This window comes from Mobula hypostoma, chromosome 17 (genome assembly GCF_963921235.1).
Source record: "Mobula hypostoma chromosome 17, sMobHyp1.1, whole genome shotgun sequence".
Taxonomy (NCBI): domain Eukaryota; kingdom Metazoa; phylum Chordata; class Chondrichthyes; order Myliobatiformes; family Myliobatidae; genus Mobula; species Mobula hypostoma.
The window spans coordinates 42807734-42834994 of NC_086113.1; the positions used below are offsets into that span (position 1 = coordinate 42807734).

Consider the following 27261-nt stretch of genomic DNA (forward strand, 5'->3'; position numbering starts at 1 on the left):
CATCAGCGGGAATATGCTTCCTGCCTCCAGCGTGTCCAATCCCTTAATAATCTTATATGTTTCAATAAGATCCCCTCTCAGCCTTCTAAATCCCAGAGTATACAAGCCCAGTCGCTCCAATCTTTCAACATATGACAGTCCCGCCATCCCGGGAATTAACCTTGTGAACCTACTCTGCACTCCCTCAATAGCAAGAATGTCCTTTCTCAAATTTGGAAACCAAAACTGCACACAGTACTCCAGGTGTGGTCTCACCAGGGCCCTGTACAGCTGCAGAAGGACCTCTTTGCTCTTATACTCAATTCCCCTTGTTATGAAGGCCAGCATGCCATTAGCTTTTTTCACTGCCTGCTGTACTTGCATGCTTGCTTTCAGTGACTGATGTACAAGAACACCTGGATCTCGTTGTGCTTCCCCTTTTCCTAACTTGACTCCATTTAGATAATAATCTGCCTTCCCGTTCTTACCACCAAAGTGGATAACCTCAGATTTATCCACATTAAACTGCATCTGCCATGCATCTGCCATCCAGCCTGTCCAAGTCACCCTGCATTCTCATAACATCCTCCTCACATTTCACACTGCCTCCCAGCAGTGTGGGTAAGTGTGAGAAGTCAGGTGGGTAGGAAACGTAAAGGGGTGGAGAGGAAGGAATCTGACAGGAAAGGAGACTTGACCATAGGGAAAAGGGAAGGAGGAGGAGTCCCAGGGGAAGGTGATAGACAGGTAAGAAGAGGTAAGAGGCCAGAGTGAGGAATAGAAGAGGGGAGGGGAAAGGAATTTTTTTTTGCCAGAAGGAGAAATCAATATTCATGCTGTCTGGTTGGAGGCTGCCCAGACTGAATATAAGGTTTAGCTTCACCACCTTGAGGTTGGCCTCATCATGGCACGAGAGGAGATCATGGACCAATATGTTGGAACAGGAATAGGAATCAGAATTAAAATGTTTGGCCACCGGGAAGTTCCATTTTTGGCAGATGGAGCGGAGATGCTTGACGAGGTGATCCTCCAATTTGCAACAGGTCTCACCTATGCATAGGAGGCCATATCAGGAACACTGGACACAATAAACAATCCCAGCAGATACTCATGTAAAGGGTTGCCTCACTTGGGAGAACTGTTTGGAGCCCTGAATGGAGGTGAGGGGGGAGGTGAATGGTCAGGTGTAGCACTTCGGCCATTTGCAGGGATAAGTGCAGGGAAGGAAATTAGTGGGGATGGATGAATGGATAAGAGAATCACGGAGGAAGCAATCGCAGCAGAAAGCAGAGGGGGGAGAGATAAAGATATGTTTGGTAGTAGCATCCCTTTGGAGATAGCGGAAGTTGTGGAGAATGGTGTGTTGAATGCAGAGGTTCATGGGTTTGTAGGTAAGGGCAAAAGAAACTCTATCGCTGTTAAAGTGGTGGGAAGACAGGGTAAGTGCGGATGTTCAGGAAATGGAGGAGATGCAGGTGAGGGCAGCATCATTGGTAGAGGAAGGGAAACCCCATACTTTGAAGAACGAAGACATTTCTGATATCCTGGAAAGGAAAGCATCTTGAGAATAGTTACAATGGAGACAAATGAACTGATAAAAGGAATAGCATTTTTTTACCGGAGACAGGGTGGAAAGAGATACAGTCAAGATAACCATGGGAATCGGTATGTTTATAAAAGGTGTCACTCGATAGTATGCTCAACATTACTAATTAACCAAAGGGTAGCTCCTAATACAAACAAGAAATAGAAATACCAAATCAACTTCAATATCAAACCACATTTAACATGCTGTTTCAGAATGCCAGAGTGATAAGCAGCCAGCACCACATTTTTGGTCACATACTGTATCTACCTTCACCTGCAGCTGTGCAGACCCTAACTTGGAAACATAATGGGAACTTGCTAAGATTCTGTAAGCCAATCTGCACCTTAGCTGCAAGGAGACATAATGCAAACATACAACATTGAATACATAATGTAACTGTCAGCTGTGATCGTAAACATTACTGAATTGCACTGGAGTGGAGAAAACTATCCTCACAGGCATCTTGTATAACACAATCATAAGCCATCAAGCAACATCATTTTTTTTTACATGTCGGGCTCTCTCTTTCCATCATGGGTTGCCACTTCTTAATTCCATGCCCTTCCACCTTGGATAATTTAATGCTCTCTTCAGAGATATCTAATTTTTGTTTCCCTCCAAGTCCTCTCATGTGATTCCTCTTAAAATGAACCTGATGTTTTACGTTTGGTATGAATATAATTTTCCCTTTCAGTCAAAAATGTTCATTCTAGATCTATCTTAGGTTATAACCAAAGTTGTGAATAATTGTGCCAATAAATTTATACCAAGTAATTGAGTGATCTGTAGTTTACAATTGCATTCATTCTCAAAGCAAACTTGCCTTATAGCCTAAAATGAAATATACTTTCCACAGGACTGAGGAAAATTTAAAATAATAAGCTCTAAAGGTGCCTTTTAGAGCTTTGGAATTCAGTACTCAGTGATTGTCTGCAGAAAGCAGTGTTTTTGCTATTATGAGAAGATATTTAATTATACTCCAGCAGAAGGGAATCTAAATAAAGATCTCTCTGTCTCAAGCACCATAACACTAACAGTGCAAAATAATGGTATTTAACAACAATTATTTTTGACACTGATGATTGAGAAGACTTTGATATTATGAATCATTACGTCAAGAAATTATAATGAAAAAATAGTGCAGAACCTTGCACTGACTCGAGACAAAATTTTATGCACTGATTAGAAATTGGAGTCATACCCTTTCATTAGCATTTGCTATCAGCAGTTTTTGAGAGGGTGCAAATATACGCTGGTTTTGTTTGTCTAGGGAGAAGCCTGACAAAATAAATTAACTATTTAGATGCTGATGAAGTACAAACACAATTCAAGATATTTTAATGTAAAATGTGAGATTTGCAATCGGTGTATACAGTGGATTCCGGATAATTGGGCCATCATTAATTGGGACAGTTGCATATTTGGGACAACTCTGGAAGAACAAAAACTAATGAAGAAAATAGTGGGATTCCCTTTGTTTATTTGGGACATTATGCCACTTAATTGGGACAGGAGACCATTGTCGAACAGTTTCAAGTCACATGCATTTGTGTGGCAGGTAGACACTGCATAATGCTTAGAGTGTACAGTTTTTAAATTGAGTCGGTTGTGTGTGTTTGTGTTCAAAAAACAGCGCTTTTTTGTCACTGATAGTTAGTAAGGAATAAGCAATAAGGCAATTCAGAACATTTTTGCTCACAAACAATAGAAAATCTGCAGATGCTGGAAATCAAAGTAATACACACAAAATGGTGGAGGAACTCAGCAGGCCAGGCAGCATCTATGGAAAAGAGTAAACTGTCAATGTTTTGGGCTGAAATGTCAACTGTTTACTCTTTTCTATATATGCTGCCAGGCCTGCTGAGTTTCTCCAGCATTCTGTGTGTATTTAAATTTTTGCTGACAGTGGTTTCAAGCATTCATGCTTGGAGATGCCAGAAATGACCATTAGTTATGAACAGTTTTTAAAATAGTGTCAGTTGTGTGTGCTTCTGTTAGTTATCAACAGACACCAATTCAAAAAGCAGTGATAGGCACATGTGTCACACTTGCACAGGCTCCTCCATGGACTGGGTACTGGGTGATGACAGACAGTCATCCAAAGAGTTGGAAGTTCGAGATGTTCTTTCCCTGTGCCACTCAGTTGTCCGGTTGTCAACCCGAGTGGCCAGATTAATCAGGTCATCCAGGTTCTCCTGCTTGTCACGGACAGTAATCTTGTGCCGGACTCCTGTGCTCAATCCACACTGGAAGACAGTGATGAGGAATCTCTTCTTTCTTCCCATCTCCACTGCAAGCATACGGAACTTTACTGCATAGTCCCTTACTGATCCCCTTCCTTGGTACAGGTCCTGGAGTCAGTAGGCAGCCTCCTGACCCCTTACTGGAAGGTCAAAAACTCTCCTTAACTCGACAACCATTCGCCAAAATGACTGGACTGCCAGTGATCTTTGCGTTGAACAGGCTGAGTGCGGCCCATCTAAAAGATTTACCATGTGCACCAGATTACATCCAGCATCACCAAACCAATCAGGCTGGACTTAGAAAGTCAGCTTACATTGGGTAATGAAATGCAGCCTTTGGGGTCACCGGAGTATCTACCTGGTGGAGGAATACTTGGTTCTGGTATGGACACAGGTGTCAGGGTGTTAGTGGCCGAGCTTAATGGGACAGTAGAAAAGGTGGATCTGGGAAATGCTGGGAGAGGGACTGACATGTCCAAAGGCTGCTGAATTGTGTTTGCTAGAATGGTAATGGCTGTCCCCTAATGCTGGTTATCGGCTGTTAGCTCCTGGACTGCGGCTGTGCGAGCAGAGAACGCTGCCACCTGATTCGAATTGTGTGCAGTGACCTGCTGAAGTGTTCCTGTGAGAGATGACACCTGCTCCTCCAGCCGAGACTGAGCTCATCAAATTGAGATTATCTGTCACATTGCTTTGATCACTTCTCCCAACACAGATTCAACTGCCTGTAACTTCTCTCCTATCTGGCCAATGAACGTCAAGCCCAAGGTCAGCTGCTGTCTCTCTGCTGGACCATTTTCGTGGTCGAGACTTACTGTCTAGTGGTGTGTATTTAGCCCAAATGCGGAGAGAGAGAGAGAGAGAGAGACGTTGAAGCGGGTCAACAGTTCACAATTCATGAGAGCTCGTACAGAATTTGAAGAAAAACAAAAACAATAAATGCTAGGCCAACAGGGCTGTTAAATAAAACTCTCAAACTGAAAGTTAATACCAACAGTGTGGCTGGAAACAATAACTAAATACTAAATGAATACCACTCCTTTACAGCACCAATCAAAATGGTAGTCTTTTTCTCAGACAGGGATGAGGGTAAGCAAGGAGTGTAAACATTGCTGTGCTTTTGGTCAAGTCTCGACAAGACTAGAACAAAAAAAGTGAGTTAAACATCATAATAAAACACTAATTAGCTGGAATGTGCATGCCCACAACTATGATTACTGAACCTGCACAGGCATATATACCCCGTGTCAGAGTCCGTGGTTGTGACACCACCGTTGAATAAGAACATGGCTGATCTGATTTTACGAGGGGTGATTGATAAGTTCGTGGCCTAAGGTAGAAGGAGTCAATTTTAGAAAACCTAGCACATTTATTTTTTGTACATTTACACACTTAGTCCAGCGGTCGTGAGCATACAGATCCCTTCTTTGTAGAAGTCGGCATCTTGGACCTCCAGAAAGTGGTCCACAGCAGGGGTGATTGATAAGTTCATAGCCTGAGGTGGAAAGAGATGAGTTATTAACTTCAAACTTTCTGCATAATCACTGAAAGAGTTGAACTGCACGTGCATGTAACAAGAGCAGTATAACTCATCTCCTTCTACCTTAGGCCACAAACTTATCAATCACCCCTGCTGTGGACCACCTGGAGGTCCAAGACACTCACATTACATGCACATGCAGTTCAACTCTTTGAGTGATAATGCAGAAAGTTTGAAGTTAGTAACTCATCTCCTTCTACTTTAGGCCACGAACTTATCAATCACCCTTGCTGTGGACCACTTCTACAAAGAAGGGATACGTATGCTCCACGACCACTGGACTAAGTGTGTACATGTAGGAGGGGACTATGTTGAAAAATAAATGTGCTAGGTTTTTTAAAATTGACTCCTTCCACCTTAGGCCATGAACTTATCAATCACTCCTGCTGTGGACCACTTTCTGGAGGTCCAAGACGCCGACTTCTACAAAGATGGGATCCGTATGCTCATGACCGCTGGACTAAGTGTGTAAATGTACGAAAAATAAATGTGCTAGGTTTTCTAAAATTGACTCCTTCCACCTTAGGCCACGAACTTATCAATCATCCCTCGTAGTTTCAATTCTACATTCCTATTTACCTGTGATAATCTTTCAGACCCTGCTGAATGCCCACAAAACCATGGAGATGTATATCAACTTCAGGAGTAATGTGTCTCCTCTCCCACCCACCCTACCATTAGCACTGCTTCAACACTCAGGTTCCTGGGCAACATTATTTCACAAGACTTCATGTGGGAGAACCCTATCTCCTTCATTAATAAAAGGTTTCAGCAGAGGATATACTTCTTGTAGCAGTTGGTAAAACTCCATCTTCCCTGATGCAATTCTACACTGCCATCATAGAGAGCGTCCTTTTATCAGCCATCACTGTCTGGTTTGGTGCAGCATTCTCTCACAGTATATGAAAACTACAACGAAATGCGCTAGGGAAATCCTAGGCAGTTTCTAGAATAGGTTACATGGTTGGCACAACATTGTGGGCCGAAGGGCCTGTAAGGTGCTGTAAATTTCTATGTTCTATCAGCAGAAAATATCAGTGCTGCAGACTACCATCACTGCAGGACTTGTATTTGTCCAGTATAAAGAAGCGGACTGGAAAAGTTATTGCAGGCTGCACTCTGCAAAGTGCCTTTTCCAAAAGCTACCTTCTGGAAGACGCTATAAAGCTATTAAAACAAAAACATCGCGCCATTTTAAAAGTTTGTTCCCTCATGCAGTTAATCTGATCAACCCCCTCTAACTAATAACCCTATTACAGCACTGTAAACACCTTAAACTACATTTTATAATGCTGTTTACATTGTAAATACATGCTGTTATTTGTGTATTAATGCACATTTTATTCCATTTCTGTATTTTAACCTCTACGTTTATAATTATATAATTCTCATTTTTGTTTGTTTTTTTTTGTTGCATGTTGCCAACACACCACAGCAAATTCCTAATACATGTAAATGTATATGGCATATAAATTTGATTCTTGATTCTTGATCTTTGATCCTTGCTTATCAAGTCTCCACCTAACTCTCCCCTTAAAAATTAAGACTGTTTTTATCATCCTTTGAAGAAGACAGTTCTAAAGATTCTTTTCACACTTCTGGTATTGCTCTGTTCTGCATGGTTTGGCAATTAATAAATTCTTCAACTAGCTGTTCCACTTTTTTAGCTAGTATCATTATGAGAAAGATACCAGAACAATTCTAGGAATTTGAAGGTAATTTCCATTATTTTCAAAAGGTCTGCAATCTAAACTGGGTTATGGGTTAGAACATGAAAAAAATCACTTTACCACTGTATCAATAGATTTTACTTTCTCTTTGATGCCTGATAGAAGCATAAAAAATGTGGGTAGTTTCAAAGCAAATTATTAACTCCAAACAAAACCTGACAAATGCCTGTGAACATCAGTGCTTTTGAATCATGAAAGGGGATTGAACATGAATGAATTCATGAATAAAACAATTAAATTAAAAGTAATAAGGAACTCCCAAAGAGAGGCTTGAAAAGGCAATATGCTTTCTCAAGAAAACTTAATAAAAACCATGCAATGCATCTAATTTCACAACAAAAAAAGGTAAAGATTTAAAACAAAAGCGGAGGAGGGTGCTTACGTATGCCATTTTTCAGTAAATCAGGTATGCAAGCCCAGGAGATAATGCTCATAGTGGGGGTTAGGGAATGGCATACCAGTCAGAAGTTCTGTCTTTGCTTTTCATTTTATGATGTTTATAGTTCTTGATGCCATGATCATTGGACATTGCACTGTCTGTGAAAGGAAGTGTTCATCCCAGGATCCCACTTGCTACTTCTAAAAATACTGAAGGTTCTGAGGCTTGTAGCCTCTATTATGGAAGTTTCTCACTTGCAGAGTAGTTACTTTTATGAATACAGTATATTGCAAGTTAATGCTTTGACAAAGTAAAAGAATCAGTTCACACAAGGGTCAGAAGTTAGCTGAATAATTTGTCTAGATTTATCAAAAATAATAAGTAGGTAAAGCTAACATAAATTAAGATAGAATTCACAAGAGACAGAATGGAAGGGCAGCAGAGAGAAAAACAAAACAAAATGTGTTTTGTCAGTTTTGTAAGTAAAGACCTAGCAAGCACACATAAGTTGAGAGCATTTTATAAAAAAAACATTATTTGTTATGCCCAAAGAAAATTTTATGGGTTTGATTATGCAGGTTTGTTGAAATTTGATCTTCAACACAACTATAAATGGTTCCTCACAACATAACTACTGTAAGTCTTACTGATTCTGCAACAAACTCAATCTCCCTAAGCAAATTGAACATCTACATTAATGGTATTTGTGCTCCTGTATGTCATTGCTATTGAGTAGGCAACAGAACGTTTATGTTGTGTGTGGCTAAATCCAAATTTCATAAATCCAATTTCATAAATTATTTCACAGTCAGTGTATGCTACAACTAAACCACAAAAATGTGGGTTTTAATGTGGCTCTACAATTTATATTCATCCTTTAATTCAGCCATCTCCTTCAAAATACCCGAATTCAAATAATACAGTTGTGAAATCTATTTACAACATTTTCATATGAAACTGTTTTCTGACTTTAAACATGGGACTGAATTTGATTTATACTATGACACTCTGTTAAAATGTACATGGCAATGAATTACATTTTTTGCACAGTGCACACAACAGTACTGAATTTGAGGCATTCTCTTTAATGCCATTTTCCTCTTGAAAATTACACAGAATTAGCTCCCTGGAGTGCAAAGGCAACACAGACCTAAACAGAGGCCATCTGCAGCAGTGTGCTAATGGAGAGTAAGATTAATTAGAAAAGCAGCAGCATGCAAATATGTAAATGAGTATTTCTCCATTATCTCTCCAATCATGCTGTAATTGTTTAATTTTATGTGAAATGACATATTCTTCCTTCTGGTGTTTAGACCAGATGCTGAAGTTAAGGTTTTTGACAACTAACTATAATTATATTCTCTCTCCTTAGCCCTCAGGCAGAATCCTGAGATCCAGAAGTTCCGATCACCCACTTTCTACAGAGTCTTTATTAAAAAATGATAAGTCACCAGTGCCCACACATGCTGCTCTCTCACATCCAGCTTTCTATTTATCCAGCCATCCCATCCAAGATTCACCCTATTCAACCATCAAGTAAGTCATTAATCAACCACCATACTGAAACTTCAGTACAGTTATCTCAGTATCATAGTCTCATAATGTCTGTATGTTATTAATTGTTGTAAATATTAGTCAATTCTTTCTTCTCAACCTGGGCTTGTCCTCTCAATATAACTGATTCCAATATTGTATCTATTTAATTGTTACTATATAGAAAATTTACTCAGGTCAGTACAGTAATTATTACTGATTTATTTTTGAAAATTTAGAGTTCATGCATGTGACTGTTGCATTTCATAAGAATGGCAATCTTATAAATTTTGAATTCTCCTCCCAACACTCCATCACTCACACTGTGTAATGTATTTTTCCAACTCGTATAGCCTACTTGGTAGAATGCCTCAGCCTTTTTCTTTCTTTGCAGTTTGTGAAAAGGTGGAGCTCAGAGTAGAGAGTACATTCTCATGATGAACTTTCCTCACCTTCTAACAAGTTCAATTCAAGTTCAAGTTTAATTGTCATTCAACCATATATGAATAGCCATGAATGCAGCCAAACGAAACATTGTTCCTCCAGGGCCAAGTTTCAAAATACAGTACCAACAGTCATCCACAGCACAAGGCACATAAAGCACATATAAGTCAGCCGTAAGATACAGTCACAGATAAAAATTACAGTCCAAGTCCTTGAGTCCATGAATGTTGCAGCAGTCTGCAGTCCAACACAATACGGCTTGTCTTCTGCTGAGTGAACAATGGGGAGCAGCACCGACTCTACATGGATGCAGTGCCACATCGCCTCTGGCGCTCTGATGGAGTGCCCAACTCTGATGCTTCCTCCGGGTGGCTGCAAACAGGCGACACCACAACTTGAGGCCTAGTCCTTGCTATGACTGAGGCCACCATTTGCCACTAAACCAATGAACTGTACTTGCAGCATTCCACACACCCAATGTCCAACAGGGTCTTGCAATCACAAGAAAAGCGACTAAGATGATCACTCACTCTTAGACTGCACATCTCCTTTGTACATTGACATAACACATCATAGTTCCATGTACTGATCCAGGCTTTAAGTTCATCACCCTTACCCACGATTCTTCTAGCTTAAAATATACACACTTCAAAATATCCAACCCATCATACCTGTAATTTCGACTTTGCCTTTGAATACTTTCCCTGACATCTACCTTCTGGTCCAATGCTTCCCTTACTGACCTGGGCTCCTGTTCCCAGTCTCTTGCAAAACTAGTTTAAACTCTCCTGAATAGCGCCAGCAAACATCCCGACCAGGATATTGATTCCCCTCCAATTCAAGTGCAATCCGTCCCTCTTGTACAGGTTACCCCTTCCCCAGGGAAAAGTTCCAATGACCCAAGAGCTTGAAACCCTGTCCTCAGCCACTCATTCATTGATGCTAGAAGATTTTACCATTCATTTTTCAGCAGGATTATCATCTCCCCAGAAAACATCAATAGTCATGTAACACACAATAATCATCTTCATTAAGATTTCAACCTAAATTGATTTGAATAATGCTAGTTCTTGTGTATTCACAAACTATCAGGTTTTAATAACTACATTTTACCTTACACCTTGCTGTTTAAAGGACTATTATGTTTAAAGCTTTTGTCCCTGCTGATATCTGTACCTCAAAAGACCTCAATTATAACCTTGCACATACTTCTATGCCGCACTGACCAAACGTCAAGGTCAAGGTCACTCTCAGCTTCCCACCTCAGGATCACTAAAGATTGTTGTTGTTGATTCTTCCACAACTCCCAGTTTTCTGATAATTACTCTGTTAGGGAAGTCACACAAGGACCATACTTATGAAGAGAAAATTCTGTCTACTTCTTCAGTGGACAGGAAAAGGCAGAATCTGCTGACATTGTAGGTTCCCCTAAAGTGCATGCATTCATAGTATGTACTATTTTATTCATAAAAGGCAACATCTATCATCAAGGATTCCCTCCATCCAGCCATGCCATTTCCTTGCATATACCATTAGACATAAGGTACAGAAGCTTGAAGCCCCACAGCACCAAGTTCAAGTACACCTACAATGCTTTCATCAACCATTCGGTGTTTGAATCAACCAGCACAACCCCTATCACCACCCCCCCTTTAACAACTACACCACAATTGGCATTGTATCTTTTGTTCTAATTGTGTTCCTTCTTGTATAGTTTTGTATAATTTATGTTTAATTTATGATTTTCTTATGAATGTTGTGTCTCTAATGGTATGTGCTCATGACACTGCTGCAAGTAAGTTCATTGTATGCATGTACTTGTGCTTTTGACAGTAAGCGCAGATTTTGCCATTGACCGTCCTTCTTCAGGGAACTCTCTAAGCACCTTCCACAAGAAGTATCTGGCTATAGGTTATGGAGGGTCACAGTGATCCACTTGCAAAAACAACATGTCTTCTGCAAACATTTTTCTTTGCCACCGTCCTGTCAGCCCCATTGATGACCTATGAACAATCTCAAAACTGACACCTCCCCCATCCTACATCATTTACTTATATAGTTTTGTAGTTCCCCATAACTAAAATAGTACCAATGGGATTGAGGTAAATCTAATGTGTCCTAAGGCTTATCAAGCATGGTTCATGGCCATGACCAGCTAGTCATGGCCTCAGGACAGCTTGTTGCTCACCCTCCACTGATTTTTAAATAGATCAAAATTCCATCTGTCACATTTGAACTTACTCAATCTTTTAGCATTCAGAGCTTCCTGTGATAGAAAATTACAAGGGTTTATGACCTTCCATGATTTCTTCATTATCCCTGAATGACTTTTTATTCCTAGATTATTTCTCTTATCTCCAGATGCCCCACACAAGAGAAATATCTTTTCGGCATCTACCTTGTAAAGCCCCATTAGAATTTCATATATGTTACCTCTTGCACATGGCAATGTGATAATGACTAGATAATCTATTTTATTGATTTGGGTTAATGTATAAATATGCCCAAAGCACCAAGGATATTGATCAGTGTGAAACACGCGAAATGCTGTCGGAACTCAGTTGGTCGGGTAGTATCTGTGGAATGCCTTGGCCCAAAATGTCAACTGTTTATTCATTTCCATAGATGTTGTCTGAGCTGCTGAGTTCCTCCAGCATGTTGTGTGTGTTGCTTTGGATTTCCAGTAACTGCAGAATTTCTTATGGTTATTGATCAGTGTGCGTCATTACTCATGCGCCTGTGTGCATCACTATTCATTGAGCTACGATAAATCACTGCTGGTAGCTGGAATATCTCACTATTGATTAACAAACATATGCACCACCAATAGTTACCCAGTATTATAAAAATACCAAGGCACTCATGGGACAGATATTCATTTTCAGTAACACAAATTCTTAGCCTAGCCTGCCACACTGGAAATTAGGATGCTCATCTCATGATTTTCTGACCATTAATTGTTTTGGGAACCCAAGGCAAAACATAGGGATGTGCTTTTCAATCATAAAGCACATGCCAGAAATACCATAGACTTTTTCTACTTTTTGTTTATTGTCTTAATCATAATAGCATTAGAATGTAATCATATACCCACCAACGACTCTGTATTGTAAACTTTGTTAACAGCTTCATACTTTTGTGGGAATAAAGTTCTCAACCCTTTGCTCTTAATTTAAAACATCAGTTGTTCTTTTGTAATCAGTTAATCACCATTTGTAAGTGTATATAGCTTTTTAGCTTCATGTTATAATGCTGTCAAACCTCTCCTACGGGGAGCACATATTGAAAGCTAGAATTGGTTTGTTCATGGTTTTCAAAACCTAAGCAGTCAGAAAGTCGTGGTCAGAATTTGTAATGTACAGTCCCAGCTGATGCACTTTCCTGCCAATTCATTATATCCAAATTTTGCATTTAAATGGAATTTGAATTTACTTCTTTTAGCTCATCTAATACACATTGTAAAATCTGTTTTCTAGGAAAACTCAGCTTTCATTTTGATAATGAATTGTTATGAATGCTGCTCATTATATTTGCTCCTCCTTACAACCCCTCTGCAGTGTCTTTTGCATCAGTGGAGTTAATGGGTAAAATGGGTTCAGCTATCTTAGAAAGATAAACCTAGGCATTCTTCAAAGCCTGAAATATCACATAATTCAGTGCTTGCTGGTGACCCAATGAATGTTTCCTTTAAGAGACTGCCTCTGCATTCTAAGTAGAAGCTGGCGGAGGCCATAAGGGCTCTCAAAACTGCTCAGCAATTCAATATCATAGCTGATACAGTGCCTCTCATCCATTTTCCTACCTATTCCCCATATCCTCTCTGACGGTGGTGTCTGAAAAGAGGATGCTGTCCAAGTTGCATGCCATCTTGGACAACGTCTCCCATCCACTACATAATGTACTGGTTGGGCACAGGAGTACATTCAGCCAGAGACTCATTCCACCGAGATGCAGCACAGAGCGTCATAGGAAGTCATTCCTGCCTGTGGCCATCAAACTTTACAACTCCTCCCTTGGAGGGTCAGACACCCTGAGCCAATAGGCTGGTCCTGGACTTATTTCCTGGCATTATTTACATATTACTATTTAATTATTTATGGTTTTATTACTATTTAATTATTTATGGTGCAACTGTAACAAAAACCAATTTCCCCCGGGATCAATAAAGTATGACTATGACCATGATTATGACTATTCTCTGATTCCCTCATCATCCAAAGATATATTGGTCACATCATTGGATGTTTTCATTGACCATACACTGCAGTTCACTGTGCAAGGAAATTTATCCTCAACTCAGCCCAAAATAGGTTAATCCTTAACCAGAGTGTAGAACTACAGCTTATAAATTTTCCATCCAGTCAAATTAGCCTGGCAGTACCTTGAAGCCCAGTAAGAATTTTATAGTTCTATGAAATCACTCCCAATGTTTTAAATTCCAGAGAACATACAACTATTTAATTCTGTTTTCTTATAAAATTAATGTATTGCAATGTATACAAGTGCTATTCCTGCAGTGGTGGTACATAGAAACCGGGTGTAAGGACGTGGGTTGGAGCAGTGGTAAATAGGTGAAAATTAGATAGGCCAAATGAATATTGGGCACAATTTGTAACCAAAAGGTAGTAATGAATCAGCATACAGGAGGGAGATTGGACATCTTGCTGAGTGATGCCACAACTTCTCACTTAATATCAGCAAGAACAAGAAGCTGATTATTGACTTCAGGAAGAGGAAACCAGAGGCTAATGAGGTGGAGAGGGTCAACAACTTTAAATTCCTAGGTGTTATCATTTCAGAGGATCTGTCCTGGGTCCAACATGTAAGTACCATTATGAAGAAAGTACAGCAGTGCCTCTGATTTCTCGGAGCTTTGGGGTTCTCACATTTAACTGTCATTCATTCTTTGGGGTATTTCTCTGTTTTCCTGGATGTTTGTGAAGAAAAAGCATTTCAGGATGTATATTGTATACATTTCTCTGACATTAAGTTTGACCTTTGAACCTTTGAAGCCGCTAATGTGATTTGAGAAATAAAATCCTTGTATCGTTTGATGGCCAGGAAGTCTAACAACAAATAATCTCCCTATTCTCCAATCTTTGCAATGCCAAGGCCATAGACACTCTCCTCCCCCTCCCCACTAATCTTTCCCCAACACCCAACTTATTCCTTCCTTCCATCCCATTGATCTTCTTCACTTCATGATGTTCTTCCACTCACTCTCGAATCTTAGTATCATCATCCATCCCTGCAATCTTCTCATTCAGTCATGTCCTGCTGAAATTTTCTCTCACTCCTGGTTTCTCCTAATTGTCTACCCTCTAATCACAAACCTTTATGGTCTTCTCCACACTTCAGAGTTTCCTCCATCTTCTCTCTCAGTCATGTGCCCAACAGAAGATGACCACGAGTACGACAGCAGGCAAAGAAATTGCTGGGACCCTGGCAGAGATTTTTGTATCTTAGTTAGCCATGGACAAGGTACTGGAAGGATAGTTAATATTGTGCTTTTATTTAAAATAGGATGCAGGAACAAGCCAGGGAACTGGTGAGCCTTACATCAGTGGTGGGAGAGTTACTGGAGAGATTTTGGAAAGACAAGATTTATTTATATTTGGAAAGGCAACAACTATATTGGGATATTTAGCATGGCTTTTTGCCTGGGAAATCATATCTCAAAAATTTGACTGACTTGTTTGAGGAGCTGAATGAGAAGATTGATGAGGGCAGGACAGAAAATATTTAGCAAGGCTTTTGACAAAGTTCCACCTAGTACACTAGTCTGGAATTTCAGAACACATGGGATCCAGAGTGAGCTGACTAATTGGATCCAAAATTAGAATGGTGGTCCATTTTTTTAAATTGTATATGTAATTATTTGGATGAGAGTGAAGATGGCATGATTGTTTGCTTCGCAGGCGACACCAGAATTGGTGGTATAGTGGACAGAAGATTGTTCAAGGTTACAACAGTACCTAGATCAACTAGGAGGGTGGACAAAGGAATGGCAGATGGAATTCAACTCGGATAAATAGGATGCTGTATTTGGGGAAGTTAAACCAGGCAAGGACATATGCAGTGAATGGCAAGGCCCAGGTGAAGGTTTTTTGTACAAAGACATCTAAAGGTAACTCCCTGAAGGTAGCATAAATAGATTCTACATATATAGAGTGGGTAGTGAAGAAGTCCTATGACATGCTTACCTTCATCAGCTGTGGTACTGAATGCAAAATTGTACAAAATGTTGTTAAATGAATTTGGAGTATTGTGTGCAGTCGATTGCCACCGAATAAGAAGGATGTGATCAATCTAGAGAGGATTCAGAAAAGATTCACAAAATGATGCCAAGAGTAGAAGGCTTGTGTTTATCAGGAGAGATTGGACAGGCTGAGCTGTTTTCCTTAGGGCAAAGGAGGCTGACTCATGAAATCTTATAAAATTATGTGTAGATATAGATGGTGTAGATAGTCACAATCTTTTCCCCAAAGCTAGGAGAGTTTAAAAATAGAGAGTGTAGGTCTATAATGAATGTAGGAAAATTTAAAGGGGATTTGAGGGAAAAGTTTTTAACACAGAGGGTGGTGGATATATGGAGCAAGTTACTAAAGGAACTGGTAGGGCCAGGTGCAATTGCAACAGATATATTGATAGAAAAGGTTGAGAGTGTTATAGGCTGAAGCATCTTGATCTGCATGGTTAAGATGAACTGAAGGACATGCTTCCTTGCTTGCTGTATGACTCCTTCAGTCTATAATATCCTCACCGGTCTTTTCTGTATCAGTAACTTCGCCACATTTAACTTGTGTGGGAATGTGCATGCAAAACCTACATCTGCTAGTGTCCTTGGCATTTTGAGCTCTTCCTTATGGCATTATTCTCCCATTAGCACCGCTTAAAGAAACACAATGAAGAATTTCTTGCCATAGTGCTTTTAGATGAGAAATATTCATGTCATATAAGCATGGTGAAAAGTATAGATTTTAATTATGTTGTTTCAGTTTAAAGAAACAATGTGATCTGTCCTTTCTCCCATAGTAGATTATATTTCCTAACAACCTTTACACTTGCAGTTTGCAGAGACCTGTTCCACACCTGGTAACTTCCGGCAGCAGAGCAGATGATTTCCTCGCATGCTTCCGTCCAGATCATGAACAAGATGAAATGCAGACATTGTCTTCTCTACCTTCAATGGGATTGAATTCTACAACAGCTAATACAGCTGCAACTTTCTACCATCCTGCCTTCCTACCTCATCTACCTTATCAACACCCGCCGTACAGGTGAGTATCTTGTTACAACACAATAAAATAATGAATTGAATTGAATTGAATTGGCTTTATTACTTACATCCTTCATATACATGAGGAGTAAAATTCTTTACGCTACATCTCCATCTAAATGTGCATTGTGCAATTTATAGTAATTTTTAATAAATAGTATGTACAAGAGGATAGTCAATATAACATAGAAATACAGTTGTGTCAGCGTGAGTTAAGCAGTCTGATGGTCTGGTGGAAGAAGCTGTCCCAGAGCCTGCTGGTCCTGGCTTTTCTGCTGCAGTACCATTTTCCAGATGGTAGCAGCTGGCACAGTTTGTGGCTGGGTGACTCAGGTTCCCAATGATTCTTCGGGCCCTTTTTACACACCTGTCTTTGTAAATATCCTGAATAGTGGGATGTTCACATCTACAGATGTGCTGGGCTATCCACACCACTCTCTGCAGAGTCCTGCAATTGAGGGAAGTACAGTTCCCATTCCAGGCAGTGATACAGCCAGTCAGAATATTCTCAATTGTGCCCCTGTAGAAAGTTCTTAGGATTTGGGGGCCCAAACCAAATTTCTTCAACCGTCTATGGTGAAAGAGCTGCTGTTGTTCCTTTTTCACCACACGGCTAGTATGTACAGACCACATGAGATCCTCAGTGATATTTATGCTGAGGAACCTGAAGCTGTTCACCCTCTCAACCCCAGATCCATTGATGTCAATAGTGCCTTGTCTGTCTCTATTCCTCCTGTCGTCCACACCAACTCCTTTGTTTTTGCAACATTGAGAGAGAGGTTGTTTTCTTGACACCACTCTATCAGGGTGATGACTTCTTCTCTGTATGCTGCCTCATTATTATTTGATATTAGACCAATCAGTGTAGTGTCATCAGCAAATTTAATTAGCAGATTGGAGCTGTGGGTGGTGACACAGTCTTGGGTATGCAGAGAGTAAAGGAGGGGGCTCAGTACACAGCCCTGAGGGGCACCTGTGTAGAGATATAGAGGGGTAGAGGTGAGTGACCCCACTCTTACCATCCGCCAGCGATCAGACAGGAAGTCCAGGATCTAGCTACACAAGGCAGGGTGAAGGCCAAGGTCTCTGAGTTTCTTGTCGAGCCTGGAGGGAATTATGGTGTTGAATGCTAAACTGTAGTCCAAGAACAGCATTCTCACATGAGTATCCCTCTAAGGACAGAGTGTAGAGCTGTGGCTATTGCGTCATCTGTCGAGTAGTTTTGGCAGTAGGCGAATTGTAGGGGGTGCAGTGTGGATGGTAGCATGCTGCAGGTGTAGTCCTTGACTACATCTTGACTACAGTGTTATTCCTGGGCAGAATAGGAATGTTCAGATAGATCCTGTCATTCATCCACTGTCAGTGGCTAAGATTAACTGTATGCTTATAATTTATATGTAATTGTCTTTCCTGAATTGTTCAGAGGAAACTTCCATAGTTTATTCAGAGAAATCAGTGAAAAGTATCTCTTAAGTTCTGCTTCATACACTCTTCCAACATAATTTGTTTCCTTAATGAATTGATATAATTTATTTCCTGTCAGTTGTTTGCTCTGAACCCAGATATAAGCCTCACCCTGCCTCTGTTCATTGCCTGACCATATTGTCCAGGAATGTCTAGATAAACTTAAAGATTTTGTGTTTTTAATCAAACTGAATATGGTGTTTAAATAAATGAGCTGTGTAATTGATACATCATTGTATTATAGCATCCTGAGGCACTTTAGAACTGGGTTAGATTTGCAAATATCCTGTAGTTTGCATGTATTCCTTATTCTAATTATGGTATCCATTATAGTCCTTTTAGAATTGCCTATAATCAAGTATGTTAATAAGAAATTGCTCAGGATGGATGCTTGTTACCATTGAGAACAATTTAAGTAAACTTTGTATGCTTAATTTGCAGAATCGATGACCCTTATTTCCTATCAATTCGACAACCATTTTTCCACATTCCACAGCCTGGTACCATTTCATCCATCCAAGCTACCAACATGAAACTCTCCCTCAGTGGTATGAGAGGCCCATCAGGCGTAGCACAAACATCATTCTCAGGCATTCCCTCAGATCATTTGTCGGTTCATACAGTAAGAAGGTCAGTATTGAACAAACCACACATACTTTTTGTAATTATAATGATTTGTGTTTTTTTTCCAGATAGTCTATTTATCTGTTCTGAAAATTATAAAACCAGAATCAAATTGAAAAACAGCTGTCCTAGATTTTGGGGGAATGGTAATTCCTACATAATTCAAATCACATTCGCTCCAACTGTCCTTCACTGACCCAGTTGAGTTCACAAGCCAGTTGAGGATCCCACAATTTGCATTCTCAGTATCGCACCATAAGAGCCCAAAAATTCCTGCAGTACAGTACAGAAGTAGGGATTGAATTCACTGAAGATGAAAGGATTATGTGGCTTCCTCAGACTGCATCATGAAAAGATGCCCATTACAAAATAGGGCAATCTGAAAATGTTTTAATCTTAATCTATCAATGTTTTAATCTTAATCTGTCAAATGTTTTGGATCCAGGGTATAATCCAAGCCCCGATACACACCCAAAATGCTGGAGGAACTCAGCAAACCATTGAACATCTATGGAAAAGAATAAACAGTCGAGTTTCGAGCCAAGACCCTTCATCAGACATTCCATAGATGCTGTCTGTCCTGCTGAGTTGCTCCAGCATTTTGGGTGTATTGTTTGGATTTCCAGCATCTGCATATTTCCTCTCATTTGTGATTCAAGCCTTGATGTTTTTCTGAACCCTTGCTTAATCTCTTCCATTCATGTTAAAAATTGAACCTGCACTATCTTTATACCATTCCTCATAAAAAGCTTTAGAATGATTGAAACAAAGAAGCAGAAGTGAGACATTTGGCCTTTCAGGCTTCCCCCACTATTCAATATAATCATGGTTGGTCATCCACCTCTATATCCTGTGTCTGCTTTCTTTCCATATCCCTTGATACCTATAATATTTAGAAGTACATCTGCCTCCTTCCTGAATATACTTAATGACTTTGCATCCACTGTTTTCTGTGGGAGAGACTTCTGTGTCACAGTGGTGGGGGCATTGGGAGCAAGGGTGGACCCAAATGCAAGACACATCTTGTGAGGTTAATTAAATTTAGTTTATTGTTCGATATCAGGAGAGCTAGGCAGGAGTAGGAATAGCGAACTGGACAAGGACTGAGGAATGCGACTAGGCTGGGACTAGGGGTCTGGGATAGGACTCGGAATTGGATCCCAGAACTAGAGGAGACATGAAGAGGCTAGGGTATGGACTCCGAGCCCGAGACTGGGCAAGGACCCAGTACCTGGGTCTTGCCTCGGGCTCGGACCTCAGAACCAGGCATGGACATGACATGGGCTAGGGAGAGGAGGAACATGGAAAACAGAGCCTCGGTCTCGGGAGAGCAGGTACATGGGACCATGGACACATACACAGAACACAGAGTCGGGACCCCTCCTTGGGAACAGGACATAGGGCTGGGACTCACACACAGAACAGAGAGCTGGGAGCCCTCCTTGGGTACAGGACATAGGGCCGGGACTCATGACCCCCCGCGGGGCAACGGCAAGACGGCCTGATTTACCCCATGGAGGCAAGGACAATACAAAACAAGACATGACGCCCCACGGGGCAACGGCAAGACGGCCAGACTTACCCCACAGAGGCGAGGACAAGACAAGACAAGACATGACTTCCCGCGGGGCAATGGCAAGACGGCCAGACTTACCCCACGGAGGCGAGGACAAGACAAGACAAGACCAACATGAATGAACACCAGACAGTACCTATCTAGCTCCGGTGATGGAACTAGACCAAAGTGCAGGCGAGGGCTGCAGACAAGGGCAAAAGGCGAGAGGGGCAGAGAAGGGATTCAGGCATGGGGGTAGGACAGGAATCACAGACCGCCAGGGCCAGGACTTGACTCAGAACTGGGAAGCCGCCAGGGCCAGGACTTGACTTGGTGCTTGAATACCGCCAGGGCCAAGACTTGACGGTGCTAGAATGCCACCGGAGCCAGGACTTGACTTGGAGCCTCCGGGTAGTGGCGAGCTCTCGACTCGTCCCGGGAAAAGTAAACAGCAGTTCTTGATTCCCTCCGTCGGGTTAACTGACGGACCCACCTCGGTGAGGAAACTTTGCAGGCTCGCTTTGGCGAGGTAACTGGACAGGGTTGCTCCAATGAGGAAAAGGTGAATTTCCGGCACTCGCTTCGGCAGAGACTAGGCTTGCTCCGGCCAGATGACATCGGCACACCATACCTTAGATGACTTTGCAGACGCTCCCGTGCCAAACGGCTGGAAGCCGGAGACTATAAACTACCGGTTCAGCCGAGTGTTAATTGCCTCTAATCACCAAAGTCGAGGGACACAGGAAAACAGGGAATCAACGGTCCGGATCGTGACATAAACAAGGTAAATTTAAAGGGACCCCGATCCGGACCATGACATTCTGTAGTTTCACCATCCACTTAGTGAAGAAATGTCTTCTCACTCTGGGTCCTAAGATGCATACCCCATATCCCAAGGTTCTGGACTCCTTTCCATTGTTCAGATCTCATTCCACCCCATTCCACTTCACCGCCATTACAAGCCCATACAAAGATATTGGAGAAAGGCTGGGATCTAGTATGTCCAGCCTCTGCAACACACATCAAAGTTGCTGGTGAACGCAGCAGGCCAGGCAGCATCTCTAGGAAGAGGTACAGTGGACGTTTCAGGCCGAGACCCTTCATCAGGACTAACTGAAGGAAGAGTTAGTAAGAGATTTGAAAGTGGGAGGGGGAGGGGGAGATCCAAAATGATAGGAGAAGACAGGAGTGGGAGGAATGGAGCCAAGAGCTGGACAGGTGATTGGCAAAGGGGATACGAGAGGATCATGGGACTGTTTTCTAGGGCACTTCCACTGAAGTTGCAATAGGAGACTGCTGAAATGGCTCCAGATTTTGGAAGTCAACATGTTTCAACCGACTGCATTTCCAGTACGCATGGTAATTTCAATGTAGTTGTAAGTGGCAGTGGTGCTGTTGTACTCAGTACCTCTGAGTATCTGATATACTGTGATCAGAAGCAAAATTGAAGAGGACTGCACTTTTATATATATATATATTGAGAAAGTACTATGAAGTATTTGGTTTAAATTTCACTTACTGATTTTGTTTTTTTTTGTTCTGGAATGCTTCTTTTTGTCCAAGTGTTTTGCATTTTCTTCACTGAAACAGAATTTGCAAAGTATAATATAATGCACATTTGCTACATTAATTGGACTTAATTGAGTGAGTGAGTGAGAACAGATTTCTATCCCTCATTTGGATGCTGTAATTTCCATTGGATGTATGTAACAGATATCGCAAAAATAAAAATCTTAAAGCTGTTGATGCCAGAAATATTAAATAAACACAGAAAGTTCTAGAGACACTCAGTGGTCAATTAGCATCTGTGGAAAGAGAAATAGAGTTAACATTTCAGTTTGATGTTCTGATGAGATCTTTGGCCTGGAGCATCAACATTGTTTCTCGTTCCATAAATGTTGCATGACTTACATAAAAACACAATTAGGACAGAGTTATCCCTCTAATTTGTCATGCCTTCTCCTTGCGCATTCCAAATATAACAATCGCTGTCATGAATTTCATACCAACCCACCCAAGGTGTCTATACTTTCCAAGTTCCCTTTAACCAGTGAATATTTATCAAGTTCCTTTTTAAAGGTATTAGATGAAACAGAATTAACTACTTTTTCTGACAGTATTCTACAAAGCTCAAAAAAAATTGAAGCAAACCTGTATGTTTATATTTTTAAAGATTATGTTCTTGAAGTCTAAGTCCATTATTCAACCCAAGATCCACAACTATTCAAATCTTTCATATCACTTCCTGACCATTCCACCCTTTCCCCACCACCATCTCCTTTACTCTAGTTAAAATAAACACAGTCTTCTAACTCTTTCTCCACAATTTACACCCCTGAGGTATGGAATTAATCTTCTCTACCCTTACCTTAATTTAATGCATCAGTAATCATTTTGAGACAGGATATCCAAAACTGCACACTATACTCCATGTTTGTAAAGCTATAACTTACTGCAACATTTCCCTGATATATCTGGATGACAAGCTTTCCTTCATAATAACTGCAATCTCTCTCTCTGGCTATCCATCCCATAGGATGATGATGGTTCCTTTCAGTTGAGAAAGGAACAGCATGTGCGTGAATGGATTTTAGGTGAGTAGGGAGTTGAACAGGTCCAGACCCACCCTCTCAATATCCCCTCCCGGATCCAGTGGCATGATGGGGTCCAAGACGACTGGGGAAAGTTCTGTTGCAGTAAATGGCCAGACCAAGCTTCGATGCAAGGGGTGCCCTTACCATGCTTCACAGCACGTGTTTGCTAGATGGCCGTTGACCCTACAAGAGGGTTCATCCGCCCTTTGACAGGTCTTGTTTTTTGTCCTGCAGGGTGTCTAGCCACCCTCCTCACCAGGCAAGCCTGGTGGGGGATCCGGTTTAGTCGCCGACCACCTGACCATGCAACAGGTAATACTGGGTTACATGGTACCAGTAGCATTCAGACAAATGACCTGATCAAAACTGCAATATATTACCTGGAAAATAATTAGTGACTGATTTTCATTCGTTTTCTGTTTCCAGATTCATATTTAGATTTAGATTTATTTATCACATGTACATGGAAATAGACAATGAAATGTGTTGTTTCCGTTATAAACCAACACACCTAAGAATATTCAGGGAGCAGACCACAAATATTCCATTCCAGTTAACTGCAACAGAAAGCGCCAAAGGTTTTTTTGTATAATGTACTGAGTACTGATTTGGTGGGGGGGGCGGGCGCCCAGCACTCAGCCGGGGGCCACGGTCGAGTGGTCGGTGACTTGGGCCGGCTCCCCCACCGGACTTAGTCTAGTGAGGAGGGTGTGAGGACACCCATCAGGACTAAAGGAAAACAAGACCTGACAAAAGGCGGATGAGCTCCTTTTGAGCCAACGGCCATCTTCTGTGGAAGAGATTAAAGCCTCACCACGTATCTACGAATCGTATGCTATGCACATAGTTAGAAGAGATATGATGAACTTGGGCGCTGCACTGTGTCTGGACCTGCCCAAGGCCTCCGCCTAAGGAAGGGTCGAGCTCGAAGAAGCGTCCATGGCTGGAAGCCAACACGGCCTCGGGCTTGAGTTCAGCAGGGGCGACGGTGGGCGGTGCCAAGGCAGTCAGTGAAAACAACTGGAGAAGAGGCTGTACTTGGTGCTGTCACAAGATAGAGGTGCATAGCCGCCAACCCCAGATCCGGGACGGCACCCACTGACCGACTGACTGACTGAGTACTAACACGCGATGCTTGCTGTCAAGGATAGCTTCTGTGACTAATGAGCATCGTGTGAAATTTTGTTTTGACCTTTTTCAATTATACCCCTATAATCTGATTTTAAATCACTCTCCCCAGAAATGTTAGTGATGTCTCCCCTTTGGCAGAGCTATTTGCTTGTGTACTTATAAGACAGAATCTCCTCATGTAGCCAAACACAAAATGAAAGGCTGACAAATAAACTTATTTATTTTACTGCATTCTGTAATTTTTATTCCAATTAAAATCTAAGGCCTTAAGGCCTTCTTCATGAATGTAATCAATTTTACCTCTGTATACTATCTGTAAGCATAGCTCTCTGTCATCTACACTTTTAAATATCCTATTATTATTCATAAATAATGTGGAGAGTTGAATCCTAGGACACATACGTGGGAGGAATAACTGATTGCTTCTCTACAGGTAGATCCTAACCTGCTGGCTTTTGTAATAAAGCCAATTGGCAATCAATAATCAGGTCTAAAACCTAATCCTCTAGAGTGTTCTTAACATAAAGGTCTTTGAAAAAGGATCTAGTGCTTTCCCGGTGTATTTAACTTCCCTCTGGGTACCAGGTATCAATTTTAACTGACATTTCAATGGAAAACTCTGTCTCCTTCAACAAGGATGATGCCTTGGCATGTCCAGTCCAGTGGTATTTATACCCCAATCATCCGTCCCTCCTGATTGGTTAGTCTTCATCCAATCAGATTTCTGCTGCCTCACCTTGCTTACAATAGGATTCCAGTTCTTACTTAAAGCAAGACCTTTGTCTTTATTAATTCTTTTCGTCTAGTTTTATTTCAATGGCCTCCTTCTCCGGGTGGTCCCAAAACCCATTGGTGCAGCACAGTAGTTTTGGGCCATTGAGAATGCAATCCTATGGCCCTTGCAAATGCAATGTAACGCTACCATCAATTTCTCCAGGTAACCCAAACAGATACACCTCCTGTGCTCCTTGATGTGGGTTTCCACCACGTGCTCCATCTGGCTGATATACACTGCTCGGCATTCACAGGGAATCCTGTGAACGCCAGCCATCCTAAGTCCCAGGTCATCTTTGACCTGCATAAGCTGCGATTTGAGCTTCCTTATGGTCTAGTGGATGGTATTAATCCGGTATTTCTTCAGGATCTTGGAGATCCTTCCAGAAACCATGCAAATATAGGGAAGACTGGCCATAACGATGGGTTCCTCCTTGTTACTAGGTTTCCTAGATTTTCCATCAGCTCTTTTAAGAGACCGATTGAATTTCCTCACCTTGAGGCCATTCTGTAGGAATGTTGTGCATAATCGTCTTATTTCTTTGTGGAGATTCTCTGCGTCCAAAATAGTCCTTGCATGGTTACTCAAAGTAGAAAGAACCACTCTACATTGGGAGGCTTGACGGTGGCTGTTATTGTTGAGGTATAAATCTGTGTGAGCGGGTTTCCGATAGACATCATGTTCAAGGCTACCATCCAGTTTCTGTCATATTAGAATGTCCAGGAACGGGAGGTAACCATTCTTCTTCATCTCCATCGTAAAGTGACTGTTTGGATGTATGCTGTTCAGATAGTCATGGAGCTGCTAGAGTGCCTGGACTCCATGAGGCCACACTACAAAGGTGTCATCGATGTATTTGAAGAAGCATCTGAGGCATAACAGTGATGAACTCAACACACTCTCTTCATAGTCCTCCATGTAGAAATTATCAATAGCCGGTGACAAGGGTGATCCCATGGTCATTCTGTTACTTTGTTCATAGTAGTTCAAGTTTGTCATCGAAACGGCGGTTAAACTCGACACCTGTACCCGGCAGGAAGCCTGAGTAGAGGTTATTCAGAAAGATCTTTGTCAATTGCCTTCTGAAAATCAGGAAAGTGCTGAAGTAGGAAGAACGGAAGTACAAAGGAAAATAAATTGCAACTAAAAATTATATAACATCCAGTTGTAATGATATAAGAAAAGGGACAGATCATCCATCATTAATGTCATTTTCTAAGAAGAGATATAAAAGGGGAAATTCTAAAAGAAGTGCAAACACTCACAGCATTTTTTGACACCACAGGTTACAGGTAAATGATGAACTGAGAGAACAAGAAAAGGCTCCTGAACATGAGAAAAAAGATTGGAAACAAGGAGTTCATCAAGAAAGGGAAGCTGAAGTACTAACAGAAAAAGGCAGGAAAAGAGAAAAGCAGCAAGAAATGGAATGGGAGAAAGGGATTAAACGGAGAAAAGAAATGAAACAAGAAAAAGATCTCAAAACTGAATATGGTTTAGAAAAGAATGCAGTTCTGATCAATGGTACAACAAAAAGACATACGGAGGAATGGAAGGATTTCAAGTCTGCAGTGAAACAGCTAGGTATTTTTAAATATTTTCTGACAAATTTATTTGAACCATTACCTTTCTCCATTAACATGGAACAGCTGGATTGGTCTTTTTTAAGTTGCATTAGGGTCCCATATGCAAATGTGTATGTGCTTAAATGAAGGATGAAAATCTCCAACATCCTAATGTGTGTCAGTATGATATTCCACTTCTCTCACTGAGAATGCATAATACAACCAGTTTACTAATATATGCCGTGAGGTATGGGACTTTTAAGTACATCGTTTGCATCATTCAAGCACAAAACTAGCATTGATTTATTGCTCATTACAAAATATGCATAATTTTCTATTTTATCATAACCCTTCTGTCAAGTACGAGACAGAGGAATACTAGCCAAGTGATTTAAACATTTGATAAACATTTAATAGATATATAGGAGGATAAATATTTGATACATTAACAAATAGTTGGGTATGAAGAAATGACACAGAAGAAGCCAGCATAGATCAGCCATTGATATATCAAATGGTGTGGCAGGCTTCAAAGGACTCCTGCTCCTATTTTCTTGTGGTCTGTTATTTTATCATTTGTATTTTTTATCAATACCAAGTACAACATTCATAGCCAAATAAGTGAAAAAACTGTTTGCAAGCTGTCATCCAACTATCCAGGGAGAAGCAAATAAATAAACCATAATTTCAAAATAATAAAATAAAGGTTGTCTTAGAAATGAACATAAGATCAATGTTAGCAAATGGGCAACCCATTATAATCTGTCACTTTGGGTTGTAATGTGGTGGTTTTATTGCATTTTGTTCTACCACCTGGAAACAAATTTATAGTGTTTGG

At 40.9% G+C, this 27261-nt stretch overlaps 1 protein-coding gene across 1 annotated transcript in view; it reads left to right on the forward strand.

The window, feature by feature from the left end:
* LOC134357727 (genetic suppressor element 1-like) overlaps positions 1-27261 on the forward strand; it is a 277583-nt gene that overhangs the window by 201336 nt on the left and 48986 nt on the right. Inside the window, exons 4-7 of the mRNA XM_063069351.1 lie at positions 8832-8995; positions 16507-16716; positions 18621-18809; positions 26144-26442. Of these exons, the coding sequence (XP_062925421.1) occupies positions 8832-8995; positions 16507-16716; positions 18621-18809; positions 26144-26442 (862 nt within the window). The remainder of the gene's footprint in view (positions 1-8831; positions 8996-16506; positions 16717-18620; positions 18810-26143; positions 26443-27261) is intronic.